The following is a 12,570-nucleotide window of genomic DNA, read 5'->3' as shown; positions in this document are numbered from 1 at the left end:
AAAAATAAAATAAAATGTTAGGAATAGAGAGGGGGTAGGTGAAATGAGACTGGTAAATAGCTGCTAGCAACTATGGAAGCAGAGTAAGAGATGACTGATTCTAGCATTTTCTCCCCTGGATAAGCTTAGAAATCAGCAAACATTTAAAAAAGGAAAGCACTGTAAAATAGAAACAGTCCATTACTTGATGAGAGTAGCAAGGCCAGAGTACAAGCTACTTATGCATCAACAGCACCTTGAGCAGAAACCGCACAGCATTTGTCCTGGGCACTGGAGCGCACAAGGGAGGGCAAGGAAGATCCAGGACGCAAACGGAACTAAGGAGGCACGATGATTGCAGCTTGGCCCCGATTCTGCTCTGCAGGGACGGAGTATAACCCTCCCCTGTTCTCACACTGGGTTAGCCAGCACTACCAGTTAGTTCCCACCAGGGAGGATTGCAAGCAAGGAGTAATTACTTGGGTACTGCTGGAGCACCTGTGAATGGGGGACTTTTATATCCTACTGGCAAAGGAGAACCAGTGTTCTCTGCTTCTCTTGCATTCTCGAACCATTCATATTTTCTATTCATTTCTCTAGATTGAACCACAAGGTTTAGTCAGTGTTTATAGTTCTAATTAGGACTTCACAGAATCACCCTATTCAAAAGCTAACAATGACCCTGGACCTAAACAGTACAGCTAAAAATGAGTCTTCTTCATGGGTAATGCAGAGTGGGTGTAAGTCAGAGTTTTTTACCGCTTAATTTTAACCTTCTGAATTAATGTTATACACCAAATATCACTTTGTTAGACTTCTTTGGTTTTGTGCTTTTTAGTAACCCAGTTTCCGGTTTTACTAAAGTTTTTTTTAATCCTTGACGATTTTAAAACATTAAAATTACAAAGGAATAAAGAGATTTGATTTGAGATCGTGGTAAAAGACAAAAAGGAGGAACATGAAAAGGGTCCCATGTGGGAGACCCGGAAGAGGTTCCTGGTTCCCAGCTTCGGATCGGCGCAGCACAGGCCGTTGCGGTCACTTGGGGAGTGAACCATCAGACGGAAGATGTCTCTGTCTCTCCTCCTCTCTGTATATCTGACTTTGTAATAAAAAAAAATAAATCTTTGAAAAAAAACCCAAAGCATTTTACCTGACTTCCACGTTTACGCAGGATAGAGTAACATTTTCATGATTTTTTAATTACTTCAGAATTAAGATTTCTACAGAGGAAGGTTAATTTTAATATAGTGGATGCTCCCAGGGAAGGGGTGTGTGTGTGTGTGTGTGCTTGTCTCATTCCAGGTAAAATTGGTATAACATAAAATTAACCATTTTTATAGGAGTTAGCCAGTGAAATTTAATATACTAACAATTTTGTGGAGTTGGAACTACTACCTCTGTCTAGTTCCAAAGCATTTTCGTCACCTAGAGGGCAGCACTGTGCATGCTGAGCCGTGGGTCCTGCTTCTCCCCTTCAGTGGGATGGACTGTCCCTGGACATTTCATGCCAACTGCATCACGCTGTATGTGACCTTGGGCAGTTCCGCATACTACAGGACTTTCGGAGTTCATCCACTTTGTGGCTTATGTCACAACTTCCAGGGAAGAGGTTTTCATCAACTTAATGGGGCCAGACTTCTACTGGAGGACATAATTTTTCTTTTTTTTTTTTTTTTAAAGATTTATTTTTTTATTTTTATTACAAAGTCAGATATACTGAGAGGAGGAGAGACAGAGAGGAACTGGAGCTGCCGGGATTAGAACCAGCAGCCATATGGGATCAAGGCAAGGACCATAGCCACTAGGCCACGCTGCCGAGCCCGAGGACATAATTTTTCAATACTATTTCTAGATTTCCCCCTCTTTTTAGAAACAGTTATTTGAAAGGCCAAGTAGGAATAAAGTAGAGATATCATTGATCTGCCAGTTCAGTTTCCAAATGCCTGCAACAGCTGGGATTGGGACTGGGTAAAACCAGCAGCCTGTACCTCCCCCAGGGTGCCCCACATGGGTCACAGGGACCCAAGTACTGGAACCATCACCTACTGCTTCTGGAGATGTGCATTAGCAGGAAGCTGGATGGGAAGTCGGGATTTGAACCGGGGACTCCGGTGTGGGATGCAGGCATCTCAAGCAGAGAGTCCACCACAGCACCAAACAGCTGCCCGAGACTTCTTTACTGATCATGCCTTAAAGACTTCATCTTACACGAACGTAATCAAATGAAAGGCTCCCGGCATTTGTGAAGGAAGGAGATCCCAAGCTTCTGGAATGCTCCATGGACTGGATTTGTGTCCAGGGCTTTCAGGGCAGTGAATGCTGAGATGTACCCAACGGGGCCTCCCCAGGACAGAACCAGCCAGCACACTGGAAGGCTTATTTGTCAAGGTGACTGTGTGCCTGGAAGTCTGGACCCTATAGAGGCTCGCTTGCACATGTTATGAGAACACTCTGCTTTGTGAAGCACCAGCAAGCAAGCAGGAGCTAGGCAGTTCCTGGGAGTGTTAAAGATTTACGGGACAGACAGTTCCCTTCGAAGCATGTTGTATACTACGGTTTGTACTGAAGTGATAAGACCAGAAACCTGTGCCTATTCATGGTTAATCTTTACTGCCTGCTTTCTGCTTTGTGTCACGTAGAAGTGGCCCATCATTTACACCCCCCCATGACGCGGTTCCCACTGTCACGTAGTTGCCCACTGTCATGTAGGTACCTGCTGTAAAAAACTCCACTTGTTTTGTTCGAGGAGCTTCTTTGTTCATGGCAAGAAGTGGCTGCCCAACTGAAGAATAAAGACATTTCACTCACCTTGGCATCTCGCTCGATTTCTTTGAACTCCAGCACAGACAGCCCTGAGCCACCAGCCTCTTACCCAGACAAGACAGGCTTCACCCAAGGTCATGTTCACCCAGAGACTGATCAGCGTGGGTCTGCTTGGATTATTTCACCCTGAGAGCTCCCGCTAAGGTGGGCTAAGCTCAGTCCCACCTCTTTGCTTCATGTGCTGAGTCCATGAGCTACCCTACCTACCCTTAACTGCCAGGCCAGACACCTTCTCATGGGATCTATCTAGCAGTGTTTGAGATTGACTTATTTAGGTACACGAAAGATAAAATAAATAAATAATAGCAGTTTAAAAATTTGTCCTCAATTTCCATCATTTATGGATATTATTTCCTTTATGTAAAAAAAAGTATGTAAGCCCATGTAATTTTCTGTTATTTTTTTCTCAGGATAACAAGTCAAACACTAATGCTTGATAATATCAAATGTGATGACACAGCAATCAGGGACGTCAGTGCATGGCAGAGGGGCGAGCTTAGTGCTCAGTCCAGCAGTACTTAAGCAAGTGTAGACTTTGGCCTAGAGTCAGTCAGAGCTGACACTGGAATATCACTCGGGCTTTTGAAGACCTGGGCCACACAGCTTTGTAGCTGTCCCACCTTTCCATCCGTGGAGTGAAAGCTTTTTGACCATTTCGGAGCCTCAGCCTCTTCTCTCCGGACTGTAGTTCATTTACAGCTGTCGACCACCAGGCGGCAGCATCGAGGACTACAGGAGGGTTTGCGTGCTGTGCTGTGTGATTCCTGGGGAGCCTTACCTGGTACCTTTCCTTGTGTAGAAGCTCTAAGAAAAGTCACAGGATGTTGGTCTGCTCATCTGTATAGGTGTGTTGAAGCAAGAAGTAACATAAAGGGATTGAAATTTTAAAAACCATAAGCATAAATGTGCTTATCTCTAGCACTCAGTTGGGAAAGCCTGGGTTTAGAGTCTAAGCAAGACTTTCAGGGTCTGTAAGCATAATACAAAATTTTTTTCAGATTAATGTTCTTGTTGCATGTTTTATCTTATTTTGTAGCTTTATGTCACCTTGCGTTCAATAAATGTAACTAGAGTGCAATTGGAGTAAAAAGCAGCACGGCCTGATCGGCGGGCCCAGCTTGTGTTCGTAGTTAGGGATAATACAGGGACCCTTTGGATGGTGCTGAGTGCTTGGAACTGTAGAGGGTCTGGTGTTACAGAGAGGGGGACAATGGCACCCAGACCTCATGCTCTGAGCTGAGAGCTGAGACTTGTCTGGTCATTGCAAAAGTTCCGCCATGGCGGGGCAGAATCCCATGACTGACACGGGAATACAGTTCGACACGGGGAGTTAACCACAAAGGGCACTTTATTGGATATAGCTACGGATGGACAGATGGTGACGGCTGTGTGGAGGCTATGGTAGTACAGCTAGACACAATAGTACAGTTAAATATGTCAGCGCAGCTAGCTGCGGGACTGTTTTCAGCTAAGCCAGGGTAGTTAGATTGGACAGTCTACGTGGCCATGGCGGCATAGTCAGGCATGGGAGCACAGCTAACAGGTGAACTGTGCACGGTTAGCTGTGGGAGGCAGGAGGCAGCAGTAGAGGGAAGCATGAGAAAGATGGGAATGGGATTAAGGACAGGCACCCTGGAGGAATCAAGAGACCTAGAGCCTCGAGGCACAAGATAAACCCAGAACTCCTACAGAAGCAAGGCCTCCTCTTGTTCTGGTCTTGGCTCAGAGGGGATCTGTCCTTAGAGAGAGCAGTTTATCTTTTGGTGTCTATGGAGTTGCCAGTACCTGCTGAGTTGGATAATTTGATCTACCTCAGAATCCCCAAACCTCTGGAGGTGAGGCAGGACGGGGCGAGGGGCAGGAGGGGCCTGAGTGACACTGAAGGATGCATTTGCAGGGTCAGGCAGACACGGAGTCACCCCGAGAGAACACCCTGAATCCCTGATTTGTCTCACTTGAATCCTGGCCCTGCCTGGAAGCCTGTCACCCTTCAGACTCTGGGATGCCCTGCCCCAGAACATCCAGCTCAGAAGATGCCAGATGGACTTTAGGAATCTGGAGTTCCCATGAATACTTGCACAGGTTTCAGATTGTCACCCACTGGAAAATTGCTCCTACCCACAGCCATTTCTCATTCATTCTCTGTGTTTTGGGGAATAGATGAGACTGAGCTCATCAATTAACTGAATCTTTAGCAGGTGCACTGAGATTCTGAATTCTCTTTCGCACAAAGGGCCTGTTGTGTGTGTTGATGAGCTGTGGACCGGCTGCTTCTCATGGGGCCCTTTCAGTGCACTCCACGTGGGGGAAGATGCTTTCACACACCCCGCTGTGCTTCAGGCTGCTTTGGCAGCTGCCCCAGTGAGTGTACCGCAGGCGTGTGGCGTTGCCTCGCCAGGATGCATTCCCTTTGCTGTGTCTCTCCACACTGTTAGACCAAGCAACTTCCTTTTCCTAGATCCCCAAGGCCTTTTCACCTGAATACCACGAGGATGGGTATGAGGCTAGAACCTATCACATGGATGCAGTTCCTCCTTCGGAACAGAGCAGCTGGTTGCATTTCAGAGCAGAAAGACCTAGACCCAGGGTCTGTTGCCTAGAGGTTGGGAAGAAGATGTCCCCTTTCTGCAGAAAAGCTCAGTAATTTGGAGCCTCCTGGGGATCTGATACCAAATGATTTGAGAAGCTCCACCCCTAGTTTCCTTTAATTGCCCACATTCAATTATGTCAAAAGCTAGCGTTTCTTCAGAATTTTCCAGTTACATAAATAACTGGAAAAAAAAAATGCTGGACTGGTTTGACACTCAACAGGCTTATGTTACCACTGTGGTAGGACTGTAGTAAGTCAGGTTTTCTCTCCCTCTCTCTCTTTCTCCCTGCCACCCCACCCACCCCTTCCTTCTCCTGGCTCATTCCCCAAGTAGCCACAATCACCAGAACTGAGCTGATCCAGAGCCAGGAACCAGGAGTTTCCTCTGGTCTCCTCCATGGGTGCAGGGACCCAGGGATTTGGGGCATCCTCTGTTGTCTTCCCAGGTGATACACCGTGAGCTGGACTGGAAGTGGAGCAACAGGGTTTAGAACTGGCATCCATATGGGATGCTGGTGTTGCAGGTGGAGAGTTAGCCTGATATGCTACTGTGCTGGCCCCAGGGGTCAGGTTTTCTTCAAGAAAAATCTCCCGGTGTGCGAAAGTCCTCATCGCTTTGTCCTGTGTTTGTGCTTATTCTGTCCAGGGTCATCCTTTAAGAAGAGATACAGATGTCGAGAAAAGCAGCTCTACTCGATGCTGAGGAGGGCGGAGACGCTGGTCGCTTGACACTGAAGAATGAGCAGACTGTGACAGTTAAGGTTTTCTCGGAATATTTGCGGGGTGAGGAGGAAGTGAAATCGACCAGAATACGGCACTAAATGAAAGCAGCTTGAAAAATTAGAAGGCACTTTGCATTATGGGAAAGCACAGAGGGAAGTGACCGAGTATCAGGCCACAAATACTGCTGACTTCTCCTCAGGGACGGGAAGTGAAGCAGAGAAACAGAAATAAAAACCTCACCTGACTAGAACCCGTGTTCAGTGCGCTGCGTCCCCTCCTACCCTCAACAGGACCGGTCGGCTGTCACCAGGACCCAGCCTCTGCCTTTTAACTATGACGGGGAGTCTGTACGGAATCCACTCTGAAAGTCACAGACTGTGACACTACCTGGCCAAAATACATACATACATACATACATACATAAAATTAATTGACAAGTTCTGGAGTGATGCACAGAATGATGGGGAAACCAAATAGCTGAAATGACTTGACCTAGGGGAATAGAGGTGCGGGCGAGGTCTCATCAGCCACAATGCAAGGGCGCTGGGGCTGCCCTCCAACATAGTAGATCATGCTCCAACTCCAGCCATTTCCCGTCTTCAGGTCCTTGCCCTTAAGAGGCAGATTGTAGGGAGAGTATTTCATTGTCTCATCTCGTGTATATGCTCGCCCTCTGCTGAGGGCTAGGGGTGGGACGTGTTGGGTACCTTCCTTGCCCGTAAGTGACTCGTACAATTGGGTGGACGGTGTTCTCTGGAGGAGCATGAAGTGTTAGTACAGAAAGGAAACTGCAAAGGAAGAAATAAGAGACCCTCTGGGGACCTTTGGTTGGCCCTTACCTTGGTGACTCCTAGTCATGTTGGCCTTCACCAGCCCCCCTGAGACGTCTTCAGAGACGTGAGGCGGGGTGGCATTCCCCTTTGGGTGGTTGGTGTGGGTGATGATGCTGAGGTTGGCTCAGAGTGTGGAGGAGTTCTGGTTGGTCTGAGATCTCCAAAGAGGATGGTGGTGGGCTTTTTGGGTTTTCCTTCCTGAAACTGGGCAGTTTCTCAACAGATCATTCAGAAGTTAGAACTTCCCACGCAAATATTAAATAGCTCTTTGTCTATTTTCTTACATTTGTCAACACACTTCCTGCAACACATGCTCATCACACAGATGCACTCTTCCAGCAGAGGCTGGGCAGTGTGTCCATCTGTTTCCTGGGACTTTCCTATGTTTTGCACTATTTAGGTTCTGGGGAAACTATAAAGAGTAAAACCAAGTCCCCACCTTCATTCCTGGAACTTATTGTCTAGTTCATCATTGTATCCTCTGAAGTTGGCTCACAAAACACTTGTGGAAGGACTATTTGATGTAAGCAGCTAGTGCTACATTGTTCTGAGCATAGCTTTTCCATAGACTGAACTCGTGATGTGCTTTTGGAGCTGAAAGACTTCAATTTTCTATTTTTGTCTGCCTTGTAGATGTCTTTTCCTTCAAGTCTCAGAAGTCCTCAGTGTATTTCTTACAGAGAAGGGACTTCAAGCTACATAAGATTTTTTTTTTTTTGAGAAATCTGAAAGTCAGGGCCAACCTGTTTTCTACTTCTTCCTTGAAAACAAGCAGTCCTTGGGGCTCTCAGTTACCATGGCCCCAGGGAACTGTCTCCATGCAGAACATCAGGTGCCCAGGGACTGTGGGTAAATATCAGATGCTTCTGCTGCGGTTGGCATTGTTGGCATCAATGCCGGCAGTAAGAACAGCCCAATACCACCCTTAAAATGGTGAATGATGTTTGAATAGGAAATGAAGTTGTTAAAATGCACTGCTAGTCACCAAGAAGCTAAAGCTAAAGGGTTTGGTAGCATTATTACTCTTGTCAAGGGTCCAATTTACCAACAACAGAAACGTGAAGGCATTCCACTCTGGGACCATGAGCACTGCGGCAAACCCTGATCCTTATAAAGCGAGTAAATGGAATGCTCATGTTAGCTAATAAGAATGACAGAGTACTCACTGGTTCTAATCCCGGCAGCTCCACTTCCTCTCTATCTCTCCTCCTCTCAGTATATCTGACTTTGTAATAAAAATAAAAAATAAATAAAAAAATAAATCTAGAAGAATGACGGAGTACTATGCATACTTTTCCAAGACGTATCATTAGGTATGACAAGTTGGCAGATTGTCGTAGGCACGCAAAGCTAAACTCGCTATCAACAACAACAACATCATAATCTGACTATGATGCATACTGTGGGGAGGGTAGGAAGAAGATGGGAAGAATGGTAGTGGTCAGAAAGAAACTGAACTGTAACAGTCTCACTGTTTTGTAAGAACGTTTCTCCGATAGTTTTTACAACTTAAAATCCATTTTAACAGAGGGATGTGTTTTGGTCATGGCAGTTAAGACGCCGTGTTCTGTACGCATGTGCCTGGTTTGGAGTTCCAGTGTCAAGTGCAGGCTACAGGTTCCTACGGATGCCTGCCCTGGAAGGCCATCACTCAGGGCTCAAGTGGCTGGGTCTCTGTCCCTCAAACAAAGGAAGCTTGGATTGAGTTCTCAGCTCCCTGACAGTTGGGGGATTGAACTGGCAGACGAAAGCTGTGTGTGTGTGTGTGTGTGTGTGTGTGTGAGAGAGAGAGAGAGAGAGAGAGAGAGAATAAGTTAATGAATAATTTCACAAAATAAATGAATAAAAATACTGGCAATTGTTAGCGTAGCGAAGCACTAGACACGATGCTTGGCAAGGAAGGCCATTCGCCTCTTTATCACGCTTGTTGGAGTAGACACGTGCCCGTCAAGCCCAGACTTGCCTTCTTTAGCTTGCAAGTTGGGAAACTAAAGTTCAGAGAAGTCAATGCTAATAAAGGGACAGAGCCGGCCGCTTTCCCTAACTTCTCCATCCCAGCAAGCCCAGCTCCGCTGGTGGCAGCCATGGGTTCCAACGACTTTTTCTTGCCAGCTGGAAGTTTGTTTTCTAAAACAGCACTCGGCCTTCCTTCCTGCACCTGCTGAAAGGGTAAATGACTTGGTGGTGGGCTTGATGCCACAGTCCTGTGCCACTTGGGACAGCTGGTACTCTGTCACATCCTGTCAACATTTTATGAGGGGTCCCTATCTCGTCTTTCCGCCGAGGTCTTCTGTTGTTTTTCCTTATGCTGTAGCCTGCTAACGAAGAATCACTTGGTAAATCTTTTCAGACTTACTTTGAAGCCAGAACAGGATCAAGCCAAGCAGAAAAAATGTACTTTTAAAAATAATAACCACTCACGAGGATCGACACCTCTGAACATGAACTCTAGCTCTTCCTCTTCACCCTCCACACTCCACTGTTCTCTGCCACCGGTAGTTCAGCCTTGACAGCTTGTGAAGCCCAAACCTTCAGATCTCTCCCACCTTCTCTCCCACATTCCACTTTCTAATCTCTGAGCGACTCCTGTTGGCTCTGTCTTCAGATTCTACCCAGAGTCCAATCATTTCTTCTCACTGCTGCTGTTACCACTCTGCCATCTGCCACATGACTCCTTAGCACGACCTCCACTTGCAGCTCCCTAGAACAGCCCATGGCACCCCAATTCTTGAGACAGCAGCCAGTGGCACCTAGGTGGCTCCCCACCACTTCCTCTATTCGTAAACTTCCAAAGGTTTGCTCAGCTGACGTGGAGAAAAGTTCAGAGCCCTTGCAATGTCCTCTAAGCTGTGCCTACTCCTCTTTGACTCTGAACCCCTGGGGTCCATGCTGCTTCTCAGGCTACGTCTCCTCTCGCTGAGATGCTGGAGTCAGTCTTCACTCTCAGAAAGCCTCTTCCTTCTGCCACCATGGCTAGCTTGTTCATCTCCTAATCTGTGCCTTAAAGTCACAGCTTCCAGAATCAACGCATTTACACCCGCAGGGAGGAGTGGTCTTTTGGCACAGAAGTTAAGCTCGCCTCCCGCATCACAGAGCCCCGGGTTCAATTCCAAGTTCTGACTCTGGACTCCAGCTTCCTGTAACGCTGACCTCTGGAGACAGTGGTGAGGACTTGAGTCATTGGGTCTCTGACAGCCCACCTGGGAGACTAGGAATGTGCGTCCAGCCGCTGGCACTTAGGGAGTGAACCAGTGGGTGGAACCTGTCTGCCTGCTTCTCTCTGCATCTCCAAACACACCCAGGGCAGGCAGCACTCTCCCTGCCTTGACTTTCACACACCCCTCCCCAGCACCTTCATCCTATCCCTGCCTTATTTTTCCCCAGTGCCTAGCATCATCTACTCACGTTAAAGTTGTCTAACTCCTCCACCCCATGAGAGCAAAGATTGTGTTTCTGTTTGTTTTCTTCACTGCTCCATCCCCAGTTCCTACAATACTCCTGGTACATAACAGATGTGCCAGAAATATTCGTTAAAGAAAACAGATTGGCAAAGATAAAAAATGAAGTGGCACCTTGCATCGCTAGTGGTATAGGGAAGTGGAGACTTTGTGATGTTTCTGGGTAGAGTGTAAACTGGGCGTATCTCTTTGGAGAGAAACTTGGCAAGATCCATTAAAATGAATAGGGCATCTTTTCTATGGCCCAGAAATTCAACTGCCAAGCATTTATTCAATATTCTTGCAGAGATGTCCAAACACATGGGTCTAAAGATGTCCAGTGTGCTATCATCTTAATCACAAACGGCTGGAATAAATTTTTAGTATCCCTGAGTAGCGGCTGCATACCACAAGGGCATCCATAAGACTGTGTAACACAGAGATGTTAAAATGATAGAGGAAAACACACATACTGCTCTCAGCATCAAACGTGGCACAGTTTCCTGATATACCGGGTGTTAGGGTAAAAAGGCAGGGGACTATGTAGACACATGGTTACAAGGTGGAACAAACACTTATACATACGCGTATGCGTAACTCAGCGTATAAACACACAAATAAACATGTGTGCAGAGCCACATAAAGCTGTGTCCCATCTGTCTGCAGATTCCAAACCCTGTGAAGTTCTGTCCCCTCAGATCTCCCAGGACACGCCAACTAACCTGCCCCTATGTCAACTCCTTGCTCCACCACCCCGGTCCTAGTACTTATTCCTTTCTCATGGTGCCCGGGGTTCCCAGGCTGGATGTGTAAATTGTGACCGGTATTCCCTGCATACCCTCTCCCAGGACGGACGGACACACACACACACACACACACACACACACGCTTTCACTAACTTATTCTGCAAGCGGATGGGCTAGCACGTTGAAAATCTGCTGGAAACCTTGCTTTGAAGGCGCGGTGTCCCGACCTTTTCTTTTCTCCCTTAGGGAAGCCAATCACAAGGCTGAAGCGCTGCAGCCCCACCGCGTGGCCCGAGGTTCCGAGGCGTTCTTCCCGCAGCCGTCCTCCGGCCTCCGCGGCTGCCAGCCCCGCCGCAGTGCTCGGCGGTTGCCGCCGCCGTCTGGCTGTGGAGTCCCCGCTTCCTCCTTAGAGGGCAGCAGCGCGGCGTCTCCGGGACGCATGCGCTCCAGTTTGCGCCCAGGGAGTTGTAAGAGAGGAAAAGAGACGCACAGAGAAAAAACTGCACCAGAACGCACGCCCCCGACAGCAAACCCCAGGGGACAAAGGCGCGCGGCCGGGGACGCGCCTCCAGCCCTCGGCCGCGTCCCCCGCCGCGGCGTGATGCGCACGGCCCGGCCCGCGACGCCCGGGCCGCCACCCCCGTCCCCGCACCTGGACGCGGGCGCCGTGGCCGCGTCCCCGCCGCCATCGCTCGCCCCGCCGGACGCCACGGGCGCCAGAGGGGGCCGCCGCTCTCCATGGGGCTGAGCGGCTGGCTGAGGAGCGTGTGCTGCTGCTGCTGCCCGTGCCAGTGCCTGGAGGAGCCCGCTCTGCCCGAGAAGGAGCCCCTGGTCCGGTGAGTGCGCCGCCGGGTCGTCCCCACTGGATGCGGGTCCCGGAGCTTGCGGTGAGGGCGCACGGAGCGGGCCAACTCAGCCCCTCCGACCTCCGCAGGAGTTTGTTGGGGATTGTTTCTCGGGTGCGATTTTGGTCTGGAATGACAAGTCCTCTGAGCACCTCAGGTGGATGCCTGTGTCAGATGCTGGGAATTTAGTTGTAGTGCAAGTTCGAGAGAGAAGTTTCCTTGGGGTGGGATAAAAATACGACTGTGAGGCGAGTGCTCTCCAGGCGTATTACAGTGAAGAAAACTGGACTTCTGTGACACTCCATAGAAGTTAGTGACAATTTCTGTGAAGGAGTAAAAGAAAAAAAAATTTTTTTTTTCCACAAGAGAAATGCCTGTTTTATCGAGGGACAGGTTGTTAGCGGAGGATGTTGTAAGCCGGGAGTGTGAGGAAATTGGATCCTCCTTAGCGATTGTGTGAGGAAGCCTTTGTGTGCAACACAATCTTGTTCAGGGTTGTGATTTGAAGCAATGATTTTATATCTCCAGTTTACAGACGTGAGGGTTCCGTGAGGTCATTCATACCTCAGGGTGTAGGTGTGACAGAAGCAG

General features: G+C 48.3%; 1 protein-coding gene across 1 annotated transcript in view; it reads left to right on the top strand.

The window, feature by feature from the left end:
• Window positions 1-11,759: 11,759 nt before the first annotated feature.
• Window positions 11,760-12,570, top strand: part of MREG (melanoregulin) — a 56,852-nt gene continuing 56,041 nt past the window's right edge. The window contains exon 1 of the mRNA XM_004576847.4: window positions 11,760-11,970. Within this exon, the coding sequence (XP_004576904.2) occupies window positions 11,873-11,970 (98 nt within the window). The 5' untranslated portion in view covers window positions 11,760-11,872. The remainder of the gene's footprint in view (window positions 11,971-12,570) is intronic.

This window comes from Ochotona princeps, chromosome 5 (assembly GCF_030435755.1).
Source record: "Ochotona princeps isolate mOchPri1 chromosome 5, mOchPri1.hap1, whole genome shotgun sequence".
In the NCBI taxonomy this organism is placed as follows: Eukaryota; Metazoa; Chordata; class Mammalia; order Lagomorpha; family Ochotonidae; genus Ochotona; species Ochotona princeps.
The sequence above is the reverse complement of the archived record's forward strand: the minus strand, read 5'-3'. Positions and strand labels throughout refer to the sequence as shown.